Source organism: Ochotona princeps, chromosome 10 (assembly GCF_030435755.1).
Source record: "Ochotona princeps isolate mOchPri1 chromosome 10, mOchPri1.hap1, whole genome shotgun sequence".
NCBI classification, from domain to species: Eukaryota; Metazoa; Chordata; class Mammalia; order Lagomorpha; family Ochotonidae; genus Ochotona; species Ochotona princeps.
The window spans coordinates 13,457,708-13,485,096 of NC_080841.1; the positions used below are offsets into that span (position 1 = coordinate 13,457,708).

The window sequence follows — 27,389 nt, forward strand, 5'->3', positions numbered from 1 at the left end:
GGCCCAGGGAGGAGATTAAAACCCAAGCCATTGCTCTGCCCCATCCAAACACGTGCGCGGCGTGCCGGGAAGACAAAAAAATCGGAAAAGGGTAACCCAAAGGGATACAGCTAGGCAAGGTGGACCTCAAAGCCCCATCCTCCCGGCACGAAGTCGGGAGTGTGTAGGTCAGGGTTCGGTGAGGTCGCAGAAGTTTCGCTGGGTCAAGCAGGCAGGCTTCTCCAGGGGCGTGGCCACACGGTGGGCGTGACCCAGGTGTGGGCGTGCCCCGGGGCGGGGCCTGGCGACGGGCGGGGCTTGCGCGACCTTCTTGCAGAACCGGCCTTCTCCGCCCACCTGCAAACGGCACAGCGAGCCATGGCGGGAGGCAGTGCTGCACGGCGGCCGCTGCACTCGGCGCAGGCCGTGGACGTGGCCTCGGTCTCTAGTTTCCGAGCCTTCGAGATTCTGCACCTGCACCTGGACCTGCGCGCCGAGTTCGGGCCCCCGGGCCCGGGCCCAAGGAGCCGTGCGCTCAGCGGCACGGCCACCTACCAGCTGCGCTGCCTGCTGCCAGAGGGCGCTTCGGAGCTGCGGCTCGACTCGCACCCATGCCTGGAGGTGACGGCGGCGGTGCTGCAGCGGGAGCGTCCGGGTTCGGAGGAGCCGCCGCCCGCCGAGCCCGTGTCCTTCCACACGCAGCCCTTCTCGCACTATGGCCAGGCCTTGTGCGTTGTCTTCCCGCAGCCCTGCCGGACTTCGGAGCGCCTGCAACTGCAGCTCACCTTCCGCGTTGGGGAAGGGCCCGGGGTGAGTGCTTCCTGCCTGTATGCGGCCTGGCGCTCCGGCCACGTCCCTCAGCCCTGGCCCCACGCCCCCACCCTCAGCTCCGTCCTGTTCTGAACCCTGGGGCTTCCTGCGGGAAGCAGCCGCGGGACTTGGGGTCCGGGTCCCTGCCTGGGTTGTTGGCCTTCTGGCCTGAGAGGGATCGGGGTGGAGGGCCTGGCCCCGGTGGCGGCTCCCTGGCCAGGCCTTTGTGTCTTGATGTTAACAGCTGCGCAGGCGGGGATGACTGCTCAGTCCCAGGCCTTCCCGCGGTAGGTGGGCTGTGCGGGCTGTTTCAAAGATTGCACCCTGCCTGCAACTGATTGCCTAATGCTATCCCTCATCCCTCATCAGAACTGGCCCCAATAACAGTTCTGTTTCCAGTTTTCATTATGAATGAACCTCGTGACAGAAATGGCATTTGAAATGAAAAAAAGTACAGGACACAAACTAAGCCTCCTCGGGAGAGGACAGAGTCAGTTGAGAAACGTCCCAGGCTGCTCTGGAGGTGTTGGCTCCTGGTTGCCCTGCAAGGAGTAGAAATTGGACAGGACCCCTGGAAAGAAAAAGTCCTCCCTGAGTTTGTCTGCTGAAGGTGGCCCTAGAAACACCCGGGGTGCCTTGGGGAGGCCTGCCCTTGGCCCCGTGGGGGTCGTTAGTGGCGTCCTATTGATGCCTGAACCACCTGCTCCCTGATGTCCCTCTGCAGGTTATAGGCAGCCGGGTCTGTTCCTTCTGCTGTCTTGCAGTTGCCTGTTTAAATCTCAAGCAAAGGTAATGAGTGAGGAGCTTAGGTGGTGGAAATGATGGCCAGGATTGATAACGTGTTGCAGGAGCCAAAGTATAGAGTCCAAGTATTGATCATTCTATAAATGCCTAGTTCAGTCTGGGACTTGGGGTGTGGTGAGCACCCTGCAAGGGTCAGCTCTGATAGCCAGTTGATTTACTTTTGTTTTTTTAATTTCTTTTTATATTTATTTTATTTTTATTGCAAAGTCTGATATACAGAGAGCAGCAGAGACAGAGAGGAAGATCTCCCATCACATGATTCACTCCCTAATTGAGCGCAACGGCCGGTGCTGTGCCGATCTGAACCCAGGAGCCAGGAACTTCCTCCAAGTCTCCCACATGGGTGCAGGGTCCCAAGGTCCTGGGCCGTCTTTGACTGCTTTCCCAGGCCACAAGCGGGAAGCTGGATGGAAAGTGGAGTTGCTGGGATTAGAACCAGCACCCATATGGGATCTTGGTGCGTTCGAGGTGAGGACTTTAGCTGCTAGGCCACCACGCTGGGCCCCAGTTAATTTACTTTAAAAGAGATTAATTTATTTCAAAGGCAAAGAGAGAGGGGAGAGAAAATCTTTCATCTACTGGCTTGCTTCCCAAATAGGTATAAGCCAGGAGCCGGGAACCCCATGTCAGGTGTCCCATGGTAGGGACCCAAGCACTCAGCTCTTCTAAGGCTGCGTTTCCCAGGTGCATTAGCAGGGATCTGAGTTGGAAGTGGAGTAGCAGGGACTTCAGCTGGTGCTCATGTGGGACGCAGACATTGTGTCAAAATGCTTGCCCCCGTGTGTTGTAATTTATGAGCCCTGGGGCCAATGAACTGCTACTGAAGGATTATGAACTAAAGCCAGCAATTCCCTGCCCCTCCCAATCCCCCAAATTTCCTTAGTCTTTAATTCCTATCTCTCTGGGACCCTTCCAGAACACCACAGCCACGATGCGCTTTGTGTAAGCCTGAATTCCTCTTGGACTGTGGCTGTTTCTCTGACTTTCCTTGTTTTTTGTTTTTTTTTTTTTTTAATTAATTATGTTGTATTATGAGACACAGTTTCACAGCCTCTCGGCTTCCCCCAACCCCTCCCCGTGCCCTTCCCCCATGGGACTTTCCTTGTTTTTGATGACCTTGGCCTTTGTGAGGAATGTTGGTTGATGTGTTGTAGGATGTCTCTTTGCTGGAATTTTGCCTGATGTTTTGCTGATGATTCAGACTAACTAACAATTACTTATGATCAGCTTTCTTCACTGGGAAGTCACGCTGTGCTCCCCGAGTCCACGCTGCCTGAGCTATTTAGGAGGCCGGCAAAGGTTTGCACATTCACTAACACTTGAGCAAGAAAAAGTCCGGATGCCCACATGGATTCCTTACACTGCTTGAAAATCGGTCCCATGGGCCCGGCACGGTGTCCTAGCGGCTAAAGTCTTTGCCTTGCAAGCACCAGGATCCCATATGGGCGCCGGTTCTAATTCCGGCAGCTCCACTTCCCATCCAGCTCCCCGCTTGTGGCCTGAGAAAGCAGTCGAGGACGGCCCAAAGCCTTAGGACTCTGCACCCATGTGGGAGACCTGGAGGAAGTTCCTGGCTCCTGGGTTCAGATTGGCACAGCACCGGCCGTTGTGGTCACTTGGGAAGTGAATCGTTGGACAGAAGATCTTCGTCTCTGTCTCTGCTGCTCTCTGTATATCTGACTTTGTAATAAAAATAAATAAATCTTAAAAGAAAAAGAGAAAAAGAAAAGAAAATCAATCCAGACACCTCAGGATAAGGAGGCCTTCATCTTACCTGCCCAGCCATGCTTCCCTGCTCTGTCCACACCCTCCCACCGCATCCCCGAGCCCTAGCCACCTAGCCTCATGTCGCTACCTGCCTCAATCGCGTCCTCCCATCCTTCCCAGCTGTCCCCCTTTAGTTCTGCTTCACCTCTGACACCTTCCTGGAATCAGCTGATCCTTTCTACGTTTCTTTCCTTCTCCCTTTCTTCCTCCCTTGTCTTTCCTTCCTTCCTTCTTTTTTCAGATACACAGAGAGGAGGATAGACAGAAAGGAAGATCTCTTTCTCTCTTTTTCTCTCTCTCCCCCCGCTTTCCTTTTCTTCTTCCCTCCCTTTCTTCCTTTATTTCTTCCTTCCTTCCTTCCTTTTTAAAATTAAAGACACATTTACAGAGAGAGGATGAGACAGAGAAAGATCTTCCAACCACTGGTTCACTCCCCAAGTGGCAGCAATGGCTGGAGCTGAATCAGTCTGAACCCAGGAGCAGGGAGCCTCTTCTGCGTCTCCCACACGGGTGCAGGAAGCTGTATGGGAAGTGGAGCAGCTAGGACACAAACCCAGATAGCCACACTGCAAACATGCACCCAGGGAAGCAGTGACAATGGCCCCAGTAACAGGGCTCGTGCCACCCATGGGAGAGACCAGATCATGTTCTCAGTTCTCCATCTGTCTAGCCTCAGCTGAAGTCCTCACCTTGCATGTGCCAGGATCCCATATGGGCTCCTGTTCTAATCGCAACAGCCCCATTTCCCATCCAGCTCCCTCCTTGTGGCCTGAGAAAGCAGTCGAGAACCCTGCACCCGCATGGGAGACTGGGAAGAAGCTCCAGGCTCCTGGCTTCGGATCGGCTCAGCACCAGCCGTTGCGGCCACTTGGGGAGTGAGTCAGCGGATGGAAGATCTTCCTCTCTGTCTCTCCTCCTCTATGTATATCTGACTTTCCAATTAAAAAAAAAAAAGAACTGAATATTGGAAGTCTTTCTCTCTGCCTCTCAAATAATTTTTCACAAAATTGGGTTTGTCATAATCATTCAGATTGATGCTTGACTTAAGGGCTAACAGAAAACAAATGAAGAATCCTACAGCCAATGCCTGCAGTGTGACTGCCTTTAGTCAGAGAACGTGCATCTCAGGAATGGAGCAGCCGTACTTCGCACCCACACTCAGTTTCTTCTCATCTCCCTGAGTTGGTGACGTGGTGGGCGACTACTGTAGCAGAACGGGACTACTGAGTGGGACGGGACAGGCAGAAGCAGGTCTGAGTGGAGGTGTTGTGCCGCTGCTGGAGACACAGCAGTTCCTTCCAGCTCTTCCACTTCTGATCTAGCGTCTTGTTCAGGCATCCTGGGAGGCAGCTGATGATGGCCCAAGTGCGTGGGTGCCTGCCACCCACATGGTTCCACATGGTTGGCAGACACAGGTTAAGTTCTGGGTGGCTGATTTTGGCTTGGCCCGGCCCTGGTTGTTGCAGGCATTTGGGGAGTAAACCAGTGGATGGAAGATTGTTTTCTTTCTATCAAGTAAATGAAAACATTTAAAGAAAGGAAAAAAAAAAACATGGGGCTGGCTCCGTGGCTCAATAGACTAAGCCTCCACCTGTAGTGTTGGCATCCCATATGGGTGCTGGTTTGTGTCTTGGCTATTCCAATTCCCATCTAGTATGTGCTTATGGTCTAGGAAGGCAGCAGAGGATGGCCCAAGTCCTTGGGACTCTGTATCTGCATGGGAGACCTAGAGGGGTTCCCTGGTTCCTGGCTTTGGATTTGGGGAGTGAACCAGTGGATGGAAGATCTCTGTCTCTCCTTCTCTCTATAAAGCTGCCTTTCAAAGGAAGAAAGAAAATAAAAAAGCTGGTTTGCATCTTGTGAGCTGAGTCCTAGGGCTCAGGGGTAGGGATGGACTCTGTGTTGGGTTGCACACTGCCCAGCTGTCAGGCTGGGTCAAATACACAGTGAGATAACCTCCCCAAAACAGGCTGGTGCAAGCACTGGAAGGCTTTCCCTCGCCAGTTGGCTCCTGCTTCGGACCTTACACGGGGACATCAGTTCCGATACATCCCTCTGTGCTCTCAGGTGTGCTGGCTGACTCCCGAACAGACAGCAGGAAAGAAGAAGCCGTTTGTCTACACCCAGGGCCAGGCCGTGCTCAACCGGTCCTTCTTCCCGTGTTTTGACACACCTGCGGTCAAGTACAAATATTCAGCTCTCGTGGAGGTGAGGTGCTAGGGCCGGGCACCCCCTGTCTAGGTTTAACATGTAGTTCACATGTAGTCGACTGGTGATTCTGGCCATCCGGTGGGACCTCTGACAAATTCCCTCTTTCTGAATTTGTCCCCCCACAAATATCCCTTGCAGCTTTCCTCCGAGTCCCTCCAGCTTAGCCCATGTTGAGTTTTTAAAAACTTTGTGTTCTCCCAGCTGGATGTGGATCCTACCCACATCTGACCCATGGCTGTTCAGGTTGCCGGCCGCATGGGAAGGCCCCTACAGGTGAGCACACCTGAGTTTTCTCTGTTGTCAGGTCCCAGATGGCTTCACAGCCGTGATGAGCGCTGACACCTGGGAGAAGAGAGGCCCCACGCAGTTCTTCTTCCAGATGAACCACCCCATCCCCTCCTACCTGATTGCCTTGGCCATTGGAGATCTGGATTCGGCTGAAGTTGGACCCAGGTAGGAGATCGAGACCCCAGCTGGCAGGTGGGTTCCTGAAGATGGGCTTGTATCCTGTGTCTGAGAAGGATGTATGAGAACAGCTGGCACTGGTGCTCATCTTCCCTCAACCTCTTCACTCCTATCCTCCTCCTCTTCTGGTCTGGTCCTGCCCCCTGGAGATTCTTAGTCCTTCTAGCAGCCACTCTTGCTGTCATCGCCTTGTGGAACAACGTGGCAGAGAGGGCTTGGAGGATTGGCTTCCTTAGAAGTCCTAGAAATTCCCTCCCTCCATCCATCCATCCATCTATCTATCCATCCATCTATCCATCCATCCATTCATCCACCCATTTGAGAAAGAGCCAGAATGCCCATCCATAGGTTCACTCCCCAGATGCTTGGAATGGCTGGGTCTGAGTCTGGCTAAAGCCAGGAACTCAATCCAGGTCTCCCTCATGGATGGCAGACAACCAATTACTTGAGCCATCACCTACTGTTTCCCAGGGCCTGCCTCAGCTGGAACCTGAAACCAGTACCCCACATGCTCTGATGTGGAGCATGGGCATCTTAGTCACTGCCACTTTTTCATTTTGACCTCGCTGTCTCCCTGTGGACAGGGAGGTGTCCTCCCCTTTCTGTGGCTGCAGATGCATGAACCTGAACTCGGGGTCACAACAATACCTCTATCACAGCAGGTGATAGACAGGGGTTTTGAAAGGTTTCCTGGCATGAGTACTGTGATCAGGAGCGTAGGTTTTTCCTGGTGTTATATTCTTTTTTTTTTTTTTTTTTAAGATTTATTCATTTTATTACAAAGTCAGATATACAGAGAGGAGAGAGAGACAGAGAGGAAGATCCTCCATCCGATGATTCACTCCCCAAGTGAGCACAATGGCTGGTGCTGGGCCGATCCGATGCCGGGAACCAGGAACCTCCTCCGGGTCTCCCACGCAGGTGCAGGGTCCCAATTCATTGGGCCGTCCTCGACTGCTTTCCCAGGCCACAAGCAGAGAGCTGGATGGGAAGTGGAGCTACCGGGATAAGAACTGGTGCCCATATGGGATCCCGGGGCGTTCAAGGCGAGGACTTTAGCTGCTAGGCCACGCTGCCGGGCCCTGGTGTTATATTCTTGCTGCTGTAGCTCAGGCCTGCTATGAAGGAGTGGAAGGCTGGGTAGCCAAGCCGGACTGCTTCTCTGGTCCTGTGCTCAGTCTCCACGGGTGATGGTGGCCTTGGAAAGGTAAGTTACGAGCCTCAGGGCTTAGCCCTGTGCGCTGTGGCACCGTGGGCTTGCCGACTTAGTCCCCAGCAGTTGGATGGCGTGACGGATAGAATTCCATCATTGCCAGCTCAGAACCACACCAGAACCACACCAGTATTGAAAGGGTGTCACCTTCTCCCACTGGCTGGATGGTAGACAGTAACCAAAGGGGATACCCTCTCTCTGATCGGCAGAACAGATAAGCAAGGGATGGTCATTTCAGTGTTTACCTTAGAATAGTTGTGTTAGGAAGTCTGAGCAGTGGGTGTGTGTCTGGGCCAGACTTCCTGTGCCGGACCAGGCTGCTTGCCGAGGATCTTGGCTCCCTATCCACTGCTGCTGGACGGCGGGGGGGCGTCCTGGGTTTGTCCAAGTCCGAGGTCTGAGAATTTCCTCCATCCACAGCAACCATCCTGGGGATGGATCTCGGATGGCTCTGGGCATGCTCAGGACTATGGCTCCACCCACTGCCGCCATGTTGGTGGGTGGAGTCCAGATAAGTCTGAGCAGCAGGTTCAGAGTGTGGGTGTGGCTGGGGGAACCTGTGCTGGGAATCATAGATCCCCATCCACTGCTGCTAGGGGAGGGGAGGATTCTGGGCTTGTGGGCTGCCAGAGCACCAACCAGCATCAGGCTTTGCCCACAGGCTGCCCATCAGCGGGCTTTGGGGTCTTGGGGGTATGGGATTACTGCCTAGGGACATCCATGGATAAGGCCACTGTACATGTAGGTGAGGAATGAACCCTGAGGACACCCAACAACAGGTCCATTGTACTTGCAGGTAAATGAGGGGAATGAGACCTGGTGGTTTGGAAGGGAGAGACCTGAAGATCTTTATGGGTCAGACTGATGCACCTGCCCACACAGGAGTCCTGGGTTGGGCTTGTTAGCATGGAACATGGCTGACCACCACACGCCAGTGCACACGCAAGTTATGGCTGGGGGCCTGGCTGGCATGGCTGGATCCCAGTACCTGACAGTGAGTATCAGATCAGGACATGGGTCACATTAGACAGGGCCATGATACCAACCAGCAGGTGAGAGAACAAGGTCTGGGGTTGGATTCTGTGGGGGATGTGTGGTCCCCACCCTATGGAACTACATGTCCCACTGGTTAGCTTGAGAATTAGGATGTTGATGGGCTGAGCTAGGTGTAACTATGGAACTCACCGATGCTCACCGGTAATGGGGCTGGAACAAGCAGGGCAAGTCCAGGCTGCAGCACTTGCCTGAGCACCCTAAAACAGGGTGTGGGGCGGGCCGGGCTGCACCAGCTCATAGAAAGATCAGGGCAGATGGGGCAGGCCATGCTGCGTAAGGGCCAGGCACCCACCAGCATGTGTGAGATCTGGGTCTGGGAGTGGCTCGAGTGGGGGAACCTGGGAAATTCCCCTAGTGGGACATAGTTCCTGCTGGTGAGTACGTGGTCCAGGCCTGGATGTTGGGCAGGCTAGGCAGGGTAGCTCCATTTGTCAGCAAGTGTGTGAGTTGGTTTTGGAAGGTGGCAGACCAGTCAGGGCAGAGCCCACTGGCAAGTGCAGAAACCAGGATGGAGTGCAGGTCATGCCAGGCTAGGCTGCCATATCTGCTGGTTTGCATGAGCCAGGAACGAGAGCAGATTGAGTAGGGCCAAGTTTCAGCACCTGCCAGTGAGAATTAGGACTTGGGGCCAGCTGGGCCAGGCCAGGCTACAGCATCTGAAGGCAAAGGCCAAGAGAGGAGAGGGACTATGCCAAGCTAGGTCAGAGTAACCACTGTCGTGTGTGAGATCTGTGGCTGGGATCAGACCTGGTTGGGGAGCTAAATAGATGCCCTGGCTGGGTTGAGGGTCCCACTGGTGAGCAAAGGGGCTGAAGTGGGGGCTACAGTCTGGTCTGGACATGGTTGCAGTCTCCCTTGGCACAAGTGTGGAGTGGGTCAGAGGTGTGCCAAACGAGGCTAGACTCCAGCACCCACTGCTGATCATGAGAATAGTCTAGGCTAGGTCTCTGCCCTTGCTGAGCCATGCGTGAGCTGTATCTGGGTGTAGACTAGGCTTGGCTGGGCTGTAGCATCCAACAGTGAGAACTGTAATAGGTGAGGGCCAGTTAGGAAAGGCTGCTGATCCTGCTAGGATAGGCGGTGGACTAAGTAGGGCTGACCCATGGAACCACTGGTGTGCACGAGATCTGGCATTGGGAGAGGTTCTGATGGAGGAACTTGGCAACTCCTCTGTTGGGTCATAGTCCCTGTAGGTGGGTGCAAGAACCAAGAAAGGGAGCAGCCCAGGCCAGGCCAGGTTATGGTACCCACGGGCTTACTTTTGGCTCAGGTCTGGGGCAAGCCAGGCTGGGCCAGTTCATATCCCCTGGTGGCAAATCTGAGAGCCAGAATGGTGGGTGGGAAATGCCAGGTTGAGCTGCAATACTAGCGAGTTCACATTAGGGCCAGGACTGGGGGCTGGCTGGGCTGGCTAGGCTGTAGTCCCCACTAGTGTGGGATGGAATTGGGGGCATGCCAGGCCAGGCTGAGCCAAGCTACAGCACCCACTGGCAAATGCCGAGGTTAGACAGGTCATGCCAAAATTGGCCACAGCGTCCGACCAGCACATGTGAGACGCAGGGGAGAGAGGACAAACCCGATAGGGGGGCTATAGAGAACTCTCCTGCTGGGCTACTATTCCCACTGGTGAGAGTGAGAGCTGGAATTGGGGTCAGACCAGGCTGGGCAGGGCTACACCACCTGTTGACCTGCATGTAAGCTGGATTAGAGAAAAGCCAGGCTGGGTGGTCTGTACCTATTGGTACATGAATAAACCACAGTGGGTGAAGTTTGGTTGGGCTTTGCCACAGCATCAGCTAGCAGGTGCTGGCATGAGGGGAAAGCTCTGTGAAGCTAAACTGCAGTATCACCTGGAGAGTGCAAAACCAGGATTGAGGGAGTGAGCCCATTAGGGATACAGTGGGCACCTTCTTCTTGGGTTGCCACTCTGACTGGTGAGCATGAGAAGCAGGACTGGGACAAGCATGGCTAGACAGAGAGTGGCACCTGCTGGCATATGTGTGGACTGGATGGGGGGCTGGTTGGGTTGAACTAGGCTTCAATGCCCATTGACATATAGGAGAGCTGAACAGGGATGTGGGATCAACTGGACCAGTCTGCTGTGCATACTGGCAAGCACAGGAACCAGAGCAGGAGGCGGGCCTGGTGGAGGTTATTGTGGGTCACTCTGACTAGGCTGCAACTCCCACTGGTTGTGTGAGGGCCAAGTGTGCGGTGGGCAGGATCAGGCTGGACTGCAATACCCATTAATTTGCATAAAAGACAGGGCTGGAGACAACTGACCAGCAATTACAACTAACAGTGTGTACGCAAGCCAATTTGGGTGACAGACTGTACTAGATCATGAATTGGCATGCACTCACAAGGATCAGGTCTGGGATAACTTCAGATGAAGTTTCTTTGGGAATACCCCCAACTGAACCACTGGACTCAGAATTCCAACCATGGTGAAAATTGCAGGTTTCATGGTCTGAGTGTGGAATGCATGTGTCAGAGCTGGGCTTCCTCCGTGGCTTAGATGGAGCAGTGGACAGCATATCCAGATGCACGTGGAGGATATGGTAGTACAGTGGACTCTGCAGAAGACACTTGGTAGCATAACAGAGGATGGAGGACTAGAACAAATCAATTAGCTAGCCCAGCCAAGAGCTGGCAGTGAATACCTGGACAAACAGACTCTAAGATGGACTACGTCAGCCACTGGAGAGATTACATTGTGATTTCAGTGGCAAGATCGGCAGCAATACAGAACTGTTGAACTATCCAAACCACTTGAGCAGGACCCTTGGAGCATGCCCCACATCAGGGACCCTGGGATGGTTGGGAGGCTGGGTGTGGTTTCTCCCTTTATCTCTTCTCCCAGATGCAGTAAGGAAAAAAGAGAATGTGAAAACAATGGTCTCACCCACTTTCCTCTAGCCTTTTTTTAAAATTTATTTTAATTGCAAAGTCAGATATATGTATATATATAGAGAGAGAGAGGAGGAGGAGAGACAGAGAGGAAGATCTTCCATCCAATGATTCATTCCCTAAGTGACTGCAACGGCTGGTGCTGCGCCAATCCGAAGCCAGGAGCCTGGATCTTCCTCCAGGTCTCCCATGTGGGTGCAGAAACACAAGGCTTTGGGCCGTCCTCGACTTTCTTCCCAGGCCACAAACAGGGAGCTAGATGGGAAGGGGGGCTGCAGGGATTAGAACAGGCACCCATATGGGATCCTGGCGCGTTCAATGCAAGGACTTTAGCTGCAAGGCCACGCTGCCAGGCCCTCCTCTAGCCCTTGATCCTTCACACCCGAATCAAATATGCAAAAATTATCAAAAATAAAATTTATATAATTAAAAAAAGTTGTCTTAGTTAGCACATGGACTGTGAATGGCACATGGAGGAGCAGTGGGTTCTAAGTACACAGCTTACAGTGATTCTCTGACCTCTACTACGATAGAGTAGTTGGTCAGGCCAGGTCACAGATCCATATAGTGGTGGGGATACCTTCCTTCTCCCCTTTATTTGGGCTTTGCTTCGGAGCCCCCTAGCGTAGGGTCCTGGTGGAGTGAGGTCACGGGAGGGTCTTTCCACAGAGTGAGCCATTGTTCCAGGCCCTGGGTCAGGAAACTTGGCATGTTTGGTCCCTGTAATCCCAGTGTGGACTCAGTGGGGATGACAATGCGCTGTCTGGGAGGGGAGCAGGCTGAGGCTCCAGGAAGTGGCTTGCACAAGGCCGGGTGTGTTTCTTGGCTGTGGGCACCCCAACTTCCGCCGGCAGCTCAAGTTGTGATCACAGGCTACCCACTTCTCTTCCCCACCTTGGCGTTCCATTATACAGAACCTTTTTTTGTTGTTGTTGTTTTGACAAGTTCAGATGCACAGGAAACTGGAAGAAGATGGTGAAAGCTTGTGGAACCATCTGCCACGTCATAGTGATGTGTGGGCTTGTGTTTGTGCCAGGCCATGTGTTAACAAGTCGTTGTGCCTCCCTGCAGAACGCACACATCCTCCATCCTGGGGAATCAAGACCCAGGCCCTCTGTTACATCCAAGACAACTGATAGTTTCTGTTGACTCTAATAGATTTCTCTTTAATTTCAAGGATTTTATGATTTAAATATTTTTCTATAAAAATTTATTTATTCTTTTTTTTTAAAAGATTTATTTTTATTTTCATTACAAAGTCAGATATACAGAGAGGAGGAGAGACAGAGGGAAGATCTTCCATCCGATGATTCACTCCCCAAGTGAGAGCAATGGCCAGTGCTGTGTCGATCCGAAGCCAGGAGCCAGGAACTCTTCCAGGTCTCCCACATGGGTGCAGGGTCCCAAGGTCCTGGGCCGTCCTTGACTGCTTTCCCAGGCCACAAGCAGGGAGCTGGATAGGAAGTGGAGCTGCTGGGATTAGAACAGGCGCCCATATGGGATCCCGGCGCGTTCAAGGCGAGCACTTCAGCTGCTAGGCCACGCTGCCGGGCCCAGATTTATTTATTTTTATTAGAAAGTCAGATATACAGAGAGAGGGAGAGATAGAAAGATCTTCCAACCACTGGTTCATTCCCCCAAGTGGCCGCAATGGCAGGAGCTGAACCAGTCTGAAGCCAGGAGCAGTGAGCTTCTTCCCAGTCTCCCACATGGGTGCAGGATCCCAAGTCCTTGGGCAGTCCTTGATTGCTTTCCCAGTCCACAAACAGAGAGGTGGAAAGGAAGTGGAGCATTCAGGATACAAACTGGCACCCATATCAGATCCCAGAGAATGGAAGGAAGAACTTTAGCCACTAGGCTACCATGCTGGCCCCAAATCCTTTTTTTTTAAGATTTATTTATTTTGGGTTGGTGTGATGGCTCACTAGCTAAAACTCGACCCGCAAGTGCTGGCATCACATATGTGTGCCAGTTCATGTCCTGGCTGCTCCATTTCCCATCCGGCTCCCTGCTTGTGGTTTGGGAAAGCAGTGAAGGATGATCCAAAGCCTTGGGACCCTGTACTGGTATGGGAGACCCAGAAGAGACTCCTGGTTCCTGGCTTGGGATGGCTTAGCTCCATCTGATGTGGCCTGGGCTGGGATAACTAAAATCAGAAGCCTGGAGCCTCATCGTGATTTCCCACCTGGGTACAGGAGCCCAGGTACTTGGGCCGTCTTCCTCTGCTTTCCCAGGTGCATTGGCAGGGAGCTAGATCGGAAGTGGAGCAGCTGCAACTTGAACCGGCACCCATATAGGATGCCAGCTTTGCATTTGACAGCCTGATTCGCTGCGCCTCAATGCCAGCCCCTCAGATCTTTTCCTTATCTCTCTTAGAAGTAGGAGGGAGGAAACTGCCATTTATCATATAAGTCATTTAATTCTCCTCCACCCATTTGACAGATGAAGACTGAGCATCAGAGAAGTCAGATTCTTGGCACCTTGTAGCTCAGTGGGTCGCCTGCAGGGAACAGCTGCTCCTCCTCCACCTCATGAGGCTATCCCGAGGTGCTGCGAACACTCACAGGCCTCACTGGCCTGAGATCTGACCTAGCATGTCCTGTCTGTGCTGACAGCATGCCCAGGGCAGGGCACTGAGGCCAGTTTTTGACAGGTGCTTGCAGGGCTGGGCCAGCACAGCCATGTGGCCTAGCTTCACCTCTTTACTTTGGTCTCTAGGAGCCGGGTATGGGCCGAGCCCTGCCTCCTAGAAGCTGCCAAGAAGGAATATGATGGCGTAGTTGAAGACTTTTTGGCAACGGGGGAGAAGCTCTTTGGACCCTACTTGTGGGGAAGGTATCATGGGGACCCCAGTGCCTTCTGCTAATACCGTGGCCCCGCTCCCTACTCTCGCTGCTGGGCTGCTTGTCTTGCTCTGTCTCCTGGGGCAGAGGGACCCTGACCTCAGAGGTGAAGGTCAGGATGAGGGGAGGAAGGGGTAGGGCTGAGGCTGAGGAGGGGACTCTGAGACAGAGGGTGTCTTGCAGCTGCCAATGAAAGGTCGAGGATGGTGTCTGGGCCTCATTGCCCTGCTTGCTGTCCTTGTTGGAGGTCCCCTCATACCCCACATCCCCTTGTTTCCTTGGATGACCTCCGACTTTGGGCTTCCTGCATACATAGGTCCACCCTGGTCTTTATCACCCCCAGTTGGTGACAGTGTGCTCACACCCTCTGACAGCAGAGCACATAAGGATGAGGAAAGTGGCCTGGGCAGCGTGGGAGGACAGGAGGCTGGGCGAGGCATCTGCCTGGTAGCAGGTGGGGAAGCTGCAGGAAGGGAGAAAAGCACTTGCCCTGTGGCCCCCACCTCTCGGCAGGTACGACTTGCTCTTCATGCCACCATCCTTTCCATTCGGAGGGATGGAAAACCCATGTCTGACCTTCGTCACCCCCTGCCTACTGGCAGGGGACGGCTCCCTGGCCCATGTTATCATCCACGAGATCTCACACAGCTGGTTTGGGAACCTGGTCACCAATGCCAACTGGAGTGAGTTCTGGCTCAACGAAGGCTTCACCATGTACGCCCAGAGGAGGATTTCCACCATCCTGTACGGTAAGGCTCCAGCCTTCATCTGTGAGGCCAGTGCCACCGATGGGGTCTGAGGACAGAGAGGGGAGTGAAGGAGGAGGAGGAGTCAGAGCAGAGAGAAAGGCTGTGGGGGGCTGGACCTAGACAAATGCTACTTTGAAATAGATAACTCCTGCCCACCACCTACCACTTGGATGAGTAGGAGCTGTGCCTGACAGGGACTGCTTGGAAGTACCCTCCCTGTAGGGGGAAGCCCCAACATCACAGCGTCCCAGAGCCAGACATCACCTGGGTGGCCTAAGCCAGTCGGCGGCTGGTTAAAGTTCGGATGAATCACAAAGTCATTACCTTCCACTGAATGTCTTATAGCCTTGTTGAGCAACTTCACAACACCCCACCATGCAGACTCTCACACTCCCACGTAGGAGCAGTCCACCACAGCTCTAGGAGTCAGAAGAAACCTTTCATGTGTCCAAGTTCCTTTGTTTAACTTGGAATTCAGCCCAGGAGCACTTTTTTAAAAAGTCATTGGTTTTATTTATTTGAAAGGCAGAGAGAGAGAGAGGGAGATCAATCTTCCACTTACTGGGTAACTCCTTAAATGCCCACCATGGTTAGGATTTTGGCCAGGCCAAAGCCAGCGGCTGGGAACTCCACCCCAGTCTCCCCGTGTGGGGGTCATGGACCTAACTGCCTGGGCCAGCACCTGCTACCTCCCGAATGTATGCCAGCAGGAAGCGGAGCCAGGAGCAGAGCCAGGACTCAAACCCAGGCCCCCCAGATTTGAGCTGTAGGTGTCCCAAGCAACACGTTCTCTGCCAAACTGAATGCCCACCTTTTTCTTTTTCCTTTTTTAAGTGTGCTTCTAAAAATCTGTCTTCACTGTGGTAACTCATTGTATTTGGGATACTTTTTTTTGGGGGGGGGATACTTTTTTAAAAAAATTCAGCATTCATTTTTTTTTTAAATGAAGACCTATTTGATGTACATGGAAAAGCACAGAAAAGAAGAGAAATGTATCTGTAACCTCACTGCTTGAGATGATCAGTGCATATTCTTTCAAATATACGCACACATATGTCAAACTGCATGTGGTTTTACAACTGACTTTAAAACAAACAGACCTGGGCTGGCACAATGGCTCAATAGGCTATTCCTATGCATGTTGGAATCAGCATTCCATATGGGCACTGGTTTGTGTCCCGATTTCTCTACTTCTCATCCAGCTCCCTGCTTTTGGCCTAGGAAAGTAGTAGAGGGCGGCCCAAAGCCTTGGGACCCTGCACTCATACGGGAGACCCCGAGGAAGTTCCTGGCTCCTGGCTTCGGCCGTTAAGGCCATTTGGGTTGTGAACCAGCAGATGGAAGAGTCTCTGTCTCTCCTTTTCTCTATAAAATCTTTAAAAAGGAAGCAAGACAAAAAAACCACAAGTGTTAAACTTTTGAGCATCAACAAATTTTCTCCTGTGACTTGGGTATCTTCTCATTTATTCATTCTCCAACTAGATCACTTGTTTCTTATTTCCCATTGAGTTATTTTCAGAAACATTGTAGCATATCTCGGGACATTTTAAGGGTACATTCTTAGAAACACAATTTCTGGGGCCTGGGTGTTTTCAAACTTGTTAGCACATCTTGCCTGGAAAGTTGTTACAAATGTTCACTTTAATTTAGCATGCATATAACTAGAGCCTGTTGGTGAATGCCTTGGTCATCCACTAATCATTATCCCATTGTGCATATGAATAGACTTATGCCGAGGCCCCAAGTCAGAACCCAGGTAGGTCCCTGCTTCTCCACTATTCCTTCATTTGTTTTTTTTTTTTTTTTTTAAGATTTATTTATTTTATTACAAAGTCAGATATACAGAGAGCAGAAGAGACAGACAGGAAGATCTTCCGTCCAATGATTCACTCCCCCAAGTGACCGCAACGGCCGGTGCGCGCCGATCCGAAGCCGGGAACCTGGAACCTCTTCCAGGTCTCCCACGCGGGTGCAGGGTCCCAATGCACTGAGCCATCCTCGACTGCTTTCCCAGGCCACAAGCAGGGAGCTGGATGGGAAGTGGAGCTGCCGGGATTAGAACCAGCGCCCATATGGGATCCTGGCACGTTCAAGGCGAGGACTTTGCCGCTAGGCCATTGCACCGGGCCCCCTTCATTTTTTTTAATCTTTAAAGCCAAAAGGAGACTCACAGACTCTTAAAGTTTGCAAGGTGCAAGAAGGGGACATAAGGAAAGCTTCTCTGGTCTGAAGACAGAATGCTAAGTTTTCATAGAAGATCACATTACTATCTAAAAGCAAAAGCATGCTGGTAGGGATAGGTAATTCAGAGAGACTTCATTACTGCTACTCCCTCCTCTGTCATGGCTGCTACTCCCTTCCCTGTCCTCCGCTGTGATCCCACCATGATACAGTGTGACCTCAGGATAGGGCTGAGCTTGAATGACAGTCAGGTTCTGGGTCACTGAGCTTGATCCTCAAAGTGCTGGGGAGAGGCAGGTGGTAAGGGGGATAGTGATGGTATTGAGCTCTGTCCATAAGGGGGCAGCACAGAGCATTCTGCCAGGAAACTATTGGCTGTGGGGACTAGCTCTGGGGCTCACGGCCTGTTTCTACCCCAGGGGCTGATAACTCCTGCTTGGAAGCTGCCACAGGTCGAGCTCTGCTGCGGCAGCACATGGACCTCACAGGAGAAGAGAACCCACTGAATAAGCTCCGAGTGAAGATCGAGCCAGGTCCAACCTCACTTTGCAGGCTGTGCCATTATGCATGCTTGGGGTAGGGTGGGGGGTGGGAAGGGCTGTCCAGCCCAGCCCAGCTCCTGGCCTCTCTCCGACCACTGCCAGGGTGCCTACACCTGAGCCACACAGCTGTCCAGGCTAGCAATTCCGCATGGCTCTCTGCAGTTCTTAGCCACTCTTGCTTTACATGTGTGCGTGTGGCCTGTCTTTGGTCAGTTCCTGCAGAGCATGAACTGTGGACCTTGTCCATGATTGGTCGTACACCTGCAGCTCTGACCTGTGTCCCAGTCCTGAGTTCAGAGCTGTCGGCTTCCTAATGTTTTTCTTGAGCTCCAACATGTGACTAAATGTGACACCTTCGTGTGCAGTTGAACCTCAGGTCCCTGGGAGCCACTGTTGGACTGGGAGAGTCCTGCTCTGAGGGCTGCCTTTGTTCTGGACATGGTCCTGGGAGGGGACAGGAGGCTGAGCCTGTGAGTGACTCATGGGGAATACATCAGCCTGGGCACTCAGTGCTTAGAGTTGAGGTACCCTCCTTGAACATAGCACATCGCTCAGAGTGAGGAGATGCTGCAGGTCCTTGGGACACCTCTGGAGAGCCAGACCTTGTGTTCCTGGGCGGTAGGACCCCTGGCTCACCCAGAACCTGTCTTCGATCCTGGCCCCAGGGGATGATGCCCCAGGGGATGATGCCCACGAGGGGTCGCAGGGACTCAGGCCGTCTGCTTTCTTCTGGCTAGGTGTGGACCCAGATGATACCTACAACGAGACACCCTATGAGAAAGGTTTCTGCTTTGTTTCATACCTGGCCTACCTGGTGGGTGATCAAGATCGGTTTGACCAGTTTCTCAAGGTACAGTCAACCCTCGGATGAGGGGAGAAGGAAGAGGAGCGGATAAAGCACTGGGCCAGAGAGCAAGGGTGGAGGCAGGGGGCACAAGAGGTAAGGGGTCAGGGGAGAGCCCGAGACCAGGGCCCAGGGGCCCCCTGGCAGGGGCTAATAGAATGCCTCCCTTCTCGCAGGCCTACGTGGATGAGTTCAAGTTCCAAAGCATCTTAGCCGATGACTTCCTGGAGTTCTACTTGGAGTATTTCCCTGAGCTGAAGGAGAAGAGAGTGGACTGCATCCCAGGGGAGCAGAGGGGAGGGCTGGCCCATAGGCTCCTGGACGAGGGAGGCTGTGGGGTCGGGGAGAGTTGGGGTTACCCACCAAGCCTGTGCCTTAGTAGCTCTTCTTCTTTCTTTGTCCTCGCGTTCAATTAGACCTTTAGCTCTTCCCAGAGTTGTTGCTGCATCCCTGTCCTAAACTGAAACGGCTGTGGCCCCTGCCTTAGGGTCGTGGCCCTGGGGCAGGCATGAGTCTCCCATCTGGGAAGCTGATAGACATCCACGTGGGTCACTATATCCAGCTGCAGCTGCTGACACCAGCTCCATGCTAAGGCAGACCCTGGGAGGCTGCAGGTGATCCTGGAGTGATTGGGTGCCTGCCATCCACGTGGGAGACCTACATTGAGTCCCCAGCTCCCTGGTACGGACCGGGGTAGGGAGTAGATAAGTGGATGGCAAATCTCCCTGTCTCTCTCTCTCTCTCTCCACCTCTCAGATAAGTATAAAAGACACATTTAAACAGAGGTGTTCACATCCTTGCTTCCCCCATTCAACTGGAGAGGCCCTGCTCGCTCGGAGGGGAGAGTAGACTTCTGTGGGTTGGCCTTCCATGAGACAGGGACCTGGTTCCTGGTTCCTGCTGTGGCTTCTGAGTCACTCTTGGGTCAATTTGATCAAGTCAGTTCCTTCTGACAGCTGGGCTCGCTCAGACTTTGGTAATGACCACTGTTGTTGGGCTGGAGGCCCACCTTGCTTTTCAAGGTCATGCGGCACTATAGCTAGCAAGAGTTGATGCTTACAATATGCTGGGCAACTGTGCTAGACTTTCAATGCACATTTGCTCATTTAATCCTCACAGCTGTCAGCCAGGGTGGGGCGACATCACCTCCCCCCACCATCCCAAGTCTACAGGCAGAATAGAAAGAACTCTGTGAGGCGGTGCCCCCTCACTCAGGGCAGAGCTGGGAGCCCAGACAGCCTGGTCCTCTAGCCCTTAGGCTTGTGTTCAGGGCTGATGTGATGGCTGGGAGAACATGAATTTGTTTTCGTTTTTAAATGTTTGTTTATTTGAAAGGCAGAGGTACAGAGAGAATGGGAGAAATACAGAGAGATCCAGTCTCCGCCTGCACATTTTCCTTTTAAATAATTTTTTCTGTTACAGAACCAAGCTAGTTCACAAGAAGTAAAAGGTATAACATTTCCTAGCAGCAAACACATACAGTAATGCATGTAACAATTGTGAGATTTCCCTAAGGTAGCTCTAGCTGGAAGAGTGGCATAAACCTACAGTTTATTGTGAGATCATTCCTTGCCCAAATCTCGGGGGGGGGGGGATTGAAGCCAAGGAGTATTACTGTAAAATGACACTCCTTTTTCTTATTCAAAATACATATACACCCCAGGAAACTGTCAATGCAGAGTTCTGATTAGCAGTTTTATCTGCGCACCACACATGTAGAATAAGTTTTAACAAAAAGACAGACATCAAGACAGATACATGACAACTAAATGCAATCCAGACAAGTAGCCACTACACACAATTCAGAAACCTGATGGGCTGTAACGATGCCTTGTATGGACCCTAATGCAAACGCTCAGCCTTCTTAGGTTCTATATGAGTACTCAGAACAGAAACTAATTAGATGTTACCCATGAGTAAAAGTCAGTGTTAATCCTATGAGCCAGGCTTCCTGGCTCGGCTGCTGGGGCCGTGTTAACCATCATGGTGACCTCCCTAGGTGACTGAGCCAGGTTCTGGAGCTCAGGATTCCCACTCTCCTCTGACTGGGACCCCTAAAATGTTTCAGGGTAAAAGTAAAATCATGCCAAATTGATGGCATTGTCTACTAGAAATTAGCAAGTGAAAAGTCACTATGATAATCCAGTCTGAATCAAAACCTTGGGCGGAAAAATGGTCATTACCGTGAAATCCATCTGTTAAACTGAAGACCTGTATTCCAGCTTCCTCAGCAATATAAAATATTCCTGAGAGACTAGCAGTGAACGACCTGGACACATTAACAAAACAGCAAACATTCCCCTTTTACTGGCTTTGTCCACATTCCATCATAGTTAGGCTTCACTTTGCACTAGAACTTTTGAAAGCACACAAATTAAAATTATACTTCTATAATTTTTGGACATCTGTAGCAACATTTTTAATGTAGCAAAATCTTGTACCACTCAGCATTGACAATGTTTTAAAATATAATACAAATAGCTGAATCAGTTGTCTACAAAATGAGAGATAAATCCTTTGATATTTCCAGAGGCCTAGGGAGATAGAAATACCCAAATCCCCAAAGTTGAAACTTTTGAATTTTTGGATGCCTGTCAAGGATGCCAAGAAGGCTTAAAATATCTGATAGAAATAGGAACTTTTTAAAATGGTATAATACAGGTTTATATTTAATTACTGATATAATGCCATCACTCAAATACTTTGAAAGCACAAACATAACTTGTTAATTTTAAACAATGAAACTTAATGAGACAGAGGCCATAAAGATACCTAAAATTTTGGTTAAGAATGGCTGTCTAGGAAAAAGTGATATATGAATAGCATGCATTTGCTACAATTGATTAGAATTTTGTCCTGCAAGGATTTATACCTGCACGGTGAGGAGCACAGATGGGGTATTGAGACAGTAGTGGTTTTAAATTTGTAATTCTGCAGATACAAATTGAGTAGGATATTGCTGTTTTGTTTTTTCTTTATTTATTTTTCTTTAGAAAAGTTTTTTGTTTGTTTTTAGTCTTTTTTTTTTTTTTTTTCAGATTACTGTTTTGTAAACCTCTGAATGTTTGGGACCAGGGACTAGCCCTGCCAGGAGTTTCCTGGCCACAGACATCAGCCATCATGATCAAATTTGGATTTACATTATTTTGTCCAGTGCCGGCCTCAATGGCCTTTAGGACATATTCCAGGGGAGTGACTGTTAGAAGTATTAGCATGGTGCTTTTGAGTTAAAGGAAGCACTCGGCATTATTTTCTAAGGTGTTCAGGCTTGCCACAATGAAAACTTTTAGCATTCATTGCTTTTGAATAGCAAAGGTTTCTAGTGCTGCTAGGCGGCACGATATTTGAATGTCCCTGTGTTGTGGCAGGTTTTCTGATAACCCATGAGATCTGTCTCTTTTATAGGATGAATTGCTGCCTGGCCATCTTCATTGGCTTTATCAAAGGCCAGTTGCTTTAATAACAATTTCCTAGTGCTGTCTCCCTTAACTTATTTTTCTATGGAGTTAAACATCCTATAAAATCAGCATAAGCTTCTCTAGCCCCTTGTATGACTCTTGTATAGCTACCTGCAAATTCAGACCCAGTTTCAATTTTCTCCCAGGCATCTCATATGGGTGAGCGCAGCTTGAGGTAGTTGTATTTGCTGCTCTGTAGTAATCCACTGCCCATCTCCAACCAACATGTCATAAGTCAATTGTCCCCCCTGGGAGTTGTTGACCTGATGCTCCTAAGGATTGCAATTTTTCTTAGCCATATCACTTCTTCACATTTTGCATTGTAAACACTGAGAAGGAGAAAGCCCTATTTTCGCTATTACTTCAAAATCTAGGGAATCCAGTTTGGTACCCGGCTCCAGCCTTTTAAATATTCTCCACACATGTGAAGAAGTGGTTCCATAGGATGTGCAAGCTTTTTTAAAAGCTGTGATGGTATTAAAGTCTAGATTCTCATATACAGGTAGATTGTTTTCTTGGTATAATTGGGGAAAAGTGGTGATACTTCATGAGGTCTCTGGGGAATATCAAGCACTTGGGCCATGTCCTTGATCACACTGAAGGCGACACGGTGTGGGCTAATAATTATTCTTTTATTTCATTCTTATTTTCCTCACTAGAAGACTGAGAAATCCTGCAATTTTGTTATTTTAACATGGGAAGTTTTCATTTATTTTCTAGTCATAATTCAGTGGTATCTCCCATTAGGGGCGTCTCTCCTGAGTTTTCTTTTTCTAATTTCCGCATCTGTAGTGTAAGGCCTTTCTCTTTTACCTGTGTTACAGTGGCGTCTCCTGTTAGGGGGGTCTCTCACATGTTCTTTTTCATCTTCTTCATATGTAGTATAAGCCATTTCTTTTTTAGCCACGTTATGGTGGCGTCTCCTGTTAGGGAAGCCTCTCACGGGTTCCTCTTTTTCATCCTCCTCAGCTGTACTAGGAGGCATTTCTTTTTTTTTTTTTTTTTTTTAAGATTTACTTTATTTTATTACAAAGTCAGATATACAGAGAGGAGGAGAGACAGAGAGGAAGATCTTCTGTCTGATGATTCACTCCCCAAGTGAGCGGCAATGGCTGGTGCTGCGCCGATCCGAAGCCGGGAACCTGAAACCTCTTCCAGGTCTCCCACGCGGGTGCAGGGTCCCAAAGCATTGGGCTGTCCTCAACTGCCTTCCCAGGCCATAAGTAGGGAGCTGGATGGGAAGTGAAGCCGCCAGGATTAGAGCCGGCACCCATATGGGATCCCGGGGCGTTCAAGGTGAGGACTTTAGCCGCTGAGCCTGAGGCATTTCTTTTTTAGCCATGTTACAGTGGCCTCTCCTCTTAGGGGGACCTCTCATAGGTTCCCTTTCTCTTCCTCATCTGTATTGTGAGGCATTTTCTTTTTTTAGCTACATTTTTGCAGTGTCTCCTTTTAGAGAAGTTTCTTGCAGGTTCCCCTTCTAAAATTATAATAATGGCTTTAATTAAAGACCATGTCATCCAAAAACTAACATGAATTCTTCTATTCTTCAGGCCTTTTCACCATTTTTCTGGGTAAAATTCTTAAATTCTGATAGCTCTGGCTCCACACTGGCAAAGATTCACAATGTCCTTCCAACAGAATTCCTGAATCTCCCATGTGGGTGGCCAGAGCCCAAGAATGTGGATCATCTTCCGCTGCCCTCCCAAGGGATCTGGATTGGAAATGAAACAGCCTGCACTCAAATCAGCACTCTGTAGGATGCCAGCATCACAGGCAGCAGCTTAACCTGCTGTCCCCACAGTGCCTGTTCCCAGAACTTGAGTTTGAACGCAGCTAGGACAGCCTCTGCTCTGCTCTGCAGTAGTGGATGAAACCAAGGAGAGCCCAGTGTAGTTTTCCTAAGACAGCTGTAGACACCATCCTAACTGGGACCCTGTTGAACAAGCAGACGCATGGGGAAGGGATGCTGATACCAGAAAGAGTCAGGGATGAAGGGACCAGCATATGGAGGTCTTGGGAATTGCTTAGCTGTGGCCAGAGAACCCTACCCCACTTCTCTCTTCTTACACCCAACAGGATTCGAGTTTGATCGCTGGCTGAACACGCCTGGCTGGCCCCCCTACCTCCCAGACCTCTCTCCAGGGGAATCTCTCATGAAGCCTGCTGAGGAGCTGGCCCAGCTGTGGGCCAGTGAGCAGCTGGATATGCAGGCCATTGCCGCTGTGGCCGTGTCAGCCTGGGAGACCTACCAGCTGGTCTACTTCCTGGACCAGATCCTCCAGAGGTCGCCTCTCCCTACTGGTGAGCAAAGGGCATTGTGGCTTCCACGGGCTGCACCTGTCCTAGTGGGCAGAGCTGCACCTTGAGCCTGTTGGAGATTCAGAAGCAGGTGGCAGCCCACAAGGGACCCTCAGCCATGCAGGTGCACCCCTGTGCACTGGCTGTGTACACCTGGCTATTTTAATCTTTGAAAAAATATTTATTTATTTTTATTGAAAAGGCAGACTTTACAGAAATAAGGAGAGAGACAGAAATAAGGAGAGAGACAGAAAGAGAGATCTTCCACCTGCTGGTTTACTTCCCAAATAGCCATAATGGCTGGAGCTGAGCTGGTGTGATCTGAAGCCAGGAGTCAAGAACTTCCTCAGAGTCTCCCACAGGAGTGCAGGGTCCTAAGGCTTTGGGTCACCCTCCACTGTTTTCCTAGGCCACAAGCAGGAAGCTAGATAAGAAGTGGAAAAGCCAGGGCTAGAACCAGTGCCCATATGGGATGTTGGTGCTTACAGGTAGAGGATTAACCAATTGAGCCATCACACTGGCCCTGGGCACAAGGTTTTTAAGAGCAGTATATATACTTTAATCCAAGCAGAATGACAAGCAGGAGGCCGGTGTCTTGCCCTAGCAGGTAAATACATCACCTGTGGGTATGGCATCCCACAAGCATGCTGGTTTAGGTCCCGGCTGCTCCACTTCCCATCTAGCCTCCTGCTAATGGTCTGGGAGAGCAGTGACAGTTGACCCAAGTGCTTGGGCTCTGTAGTCGTGTGGGAGACCTGGAAGAAGCTCCTGGCTTCAGCATGGTTGTTGCAGCCATTTAGGAGGTAAACCAGCAGATGGAAGATCTCTCTCTGGTTGCCTTTCCAATAACTAAATACATCTGAGGAAAAAAAAATAAGATGGAACTGCGAGCAGAGAGCATTACCATTCCAGGGGTGGGTACTTGGTGTAGCAGTTAAGATGCCTGCATCCTATATTGGAGTGCCTGGACTTGACTCCTACCTTGGCTTCCAATTCCAGCCTGCTAGGTAGAACTCAGGTAGGCGTCCCTGGCACCCCCGAGCTGGGCTCCTCACTTCAGTCTGGCCCAGTGATTGTTGTGGCCATTTGGAGTAGAGAAGAAGGAAGGAAGGAAGGCTGCACATCAGCATGTAAGCTGGGCAGAAGGAGTGGCCGAGTGCAGGTGTCCTTTCCAGGGCCAGCAGATGGGGCTTCTCTGCCCCCTGCTGTGGGCAACAACCCAGTTCTTTCCTTTCATCCAGGGAATGTGAAAAAACTTGGGGAGATGTACCCTAAGATCTCCAATGCCCAGAATGCGGAACTGCGGCTGCGTTGGGGCCAGATCGTCCTTAAAAACGACCACCAGGAGGACTTCTGGAAGGTGAAGGAATTCCTGCAGAGCCAGGTGGGTGACCCTGCCTGAGCCGCAGTGCTGGGCGTCCTTGGCCTCCTTGGCGGTGTGCCGTGCTGGTCTGAGCAACTACCTGGGACGGGGAATTTGGGGACTTCCCCAAGGACCCTGCTAGTCTGAGTGGTCACCTCCCTGGGAAGAGGAAGCCTCTAGGCTTGGGGAGAAGAAGAAGTCCAAGCTGACTTGGACCAGGGGAGGAGGATAGTGTGAATTGTGGGCAAATTCAAGAAGGAGATGGATAGCACAATGAGGTAAGCCTGCACCTGTGGTGCCAGCATCTGGTTGGAGTCCCAGATGCTCTATTTCCCCATCCAACTCCTTGCTAACCACCTGGGAAGGCAGCAGAGGATGGCCCAAGTCCTTGGGTTCCCTGCACCAATGTGGGAGACCCAGAAGAAGCTCCTGGCTCCTTGTTTTGGACCAGCCCAGCTCTGGCTATTGTGGTCAACTAGGGAGTAAACCGATGGATGGAAGATATCTCTCTCTTCTCCCTATTACACTGCCTTTCAAATAAAGTAAATCTTTAAAAGATAAAAAGAGGGAGTGAAGCTCAAGGCTGAGGTTCCAGATGCTTGCTGGCCTCTTGCTGGCTCATCTAGAGTCCCTCCAAGCCAGTCTGTCTCGTTCATTTTGTAGACCTCCCTGTGATATCCTGGGGGATGTGCCTATGGAGATCTGTCTCTGACCCCCCTGAGAGGATGCTGAATTAGAACAGAGAGAGAAAGTCTTTTGCCCATTGGATTACTGCCCAAATGGTGAAGCCAGGAGTTTGGAACTATGTGTTAAATATGGCTGGCAGAGGCCCATGGACTCGGCCACCTTCTGCCCCCTTCCCAGGTGCATTCACAGGGAGCTGGATCAGAAACAGAGCAGCCAGGACACAACTCAGTCCTAGCCTGCTGCTGGGGGCCGGGGCCAGGGGTTGTGGGTCCATGTGCAGGCCTGTGTGTATCTTGCAGGGGAAGCAGAAATATACCCTCCCGCTGTACCATGCCATGATGGGCGGCAGCGAGGCGGCCAGGACCCTTGCCCAGGAGACCTTCGCAGCCACTGCTTTGCAGCTCCACAGCAACGTGGCCCAGTACGTCCAGCAGATCCTGGCACCGAAGAGCAGCTAGAGGATGGGCAGGCATGGTGTTCTGCCTCCACCTCTCACTCCATCATGGGCTTTCCAATTAACTCGTCAGATCTGCCAGGGTGGTTTGACCCCTGGGAGGACCTCTCTGGTACATGCAGCCCCAAGCCCTGGTCCACGTCCTGTTCAGTATAGCTGCGGACATGCTCTCAGAAGCAAGAGGGGGCTTTTCCTACTCCCCCCCCTTTTTTTTTGCAGATTCTTCAAATATAATACAGAAGATTCACATTCTAGTATCTCTCATTTAAATGTTTTTAAAGCTTAAAAATAAAAACAACTGATTTGGAGCTGGAGCTGAGTGACTGGTTTCTTTCTCCAGCTGGAAGAGATGTGGTGGGGATGAGGAGCCCTCCATGTGTATATTGGAAAATAAATACATATATGACAGGGGCCAGCTGTCTCCCACAATGCTGGCATCAAATAGGGGAGCATGGGTTAGAGTCTTGGCTGTTAGACTTCTGATCCAGCTCCCTGCTAATGCACCTCAGAAGAGAGAAGAGAGAGAACCAAGTGTTTGAGCACCTGCAACTATGTCAACTATGTGGGAGACCTGAGTGGAGTTTCAGGCTCCTGGCTTTGGCGTGGCCCAGCACTGAATGTTGTAGCTGTTTGGAGAGTGGGCCTCTGTCGCCTGCACAGGTGTCAGGGAGGAGCACCTGAGTCCACTGGTTGTTAATCTGAGCAAGGGCAAGGTGGTGCCAGGTGCAGGCCTGCAGGCTCTGAGTTTCGCT

The 27,389-nt window shown here is 51.1% G+C and overlaps 1 protein-coding gene across 1 annotated transcript; it reads left to right on the forward strand.

The window, feature by feature from the left end:
* The first annotated feature begins 300 nt into the window (after window positions 1–300).
* RNPEP (arginyl aminopeptidase) lies at window positions 301–26,945 on the forward strand. The gene is made up of 11 exons (XM_004578954.4): window positions 301–789; window positions 5,428–5,568; window positions 5,876–6,024; window positions 13,934–14,050; window positions 14,572–14,807; window positions 17,408–17,521; window positions 18,268–18,380; window positions 18,551–18,656; window positions 23,909–24,136; window positions 25,375–25,517; window positions 26,483–26,945. Exons 1-11 carry the CDS (start codon window positions 358–360, stop codon window positions 26,639–26,641), a joined length of 1,938 nt encoding a protein of 645 aa, XP_004579011.2. The 5' UTR covers window positions 301–357; the 3' UTR covers window positions 26,642–26,945.
* The last annotated feature ends 444 nt before the right edge of the window (window positions 26,946–27,389 follow it).

Excerpts from the sequence above, each read along its gene's own strand:
- RNPEP (XM_004578954.4), top strand. The coding sequence starts at position 358 with ATGGCGGGAGGCAGTGCTGCACGGCGGCCGCTGCACTCGGCGCAGGCC. Across the intron at positions 17,522-18,267 it reads CCGAGTGAAGATCGAGCCAG|GTGTGGACCCAGATGATACC; the intron begins GTCCAACCTCAC and ends TCTTCTGGCTAG. Across the intron at positions 24,137-25,374 it reads GAGGTCGCCTCTCCCTACTG|GGAATGTGAAAAAACTTGGG; the intron begins GTGAGCAAAGGG and ends CCTTTCATCCAG.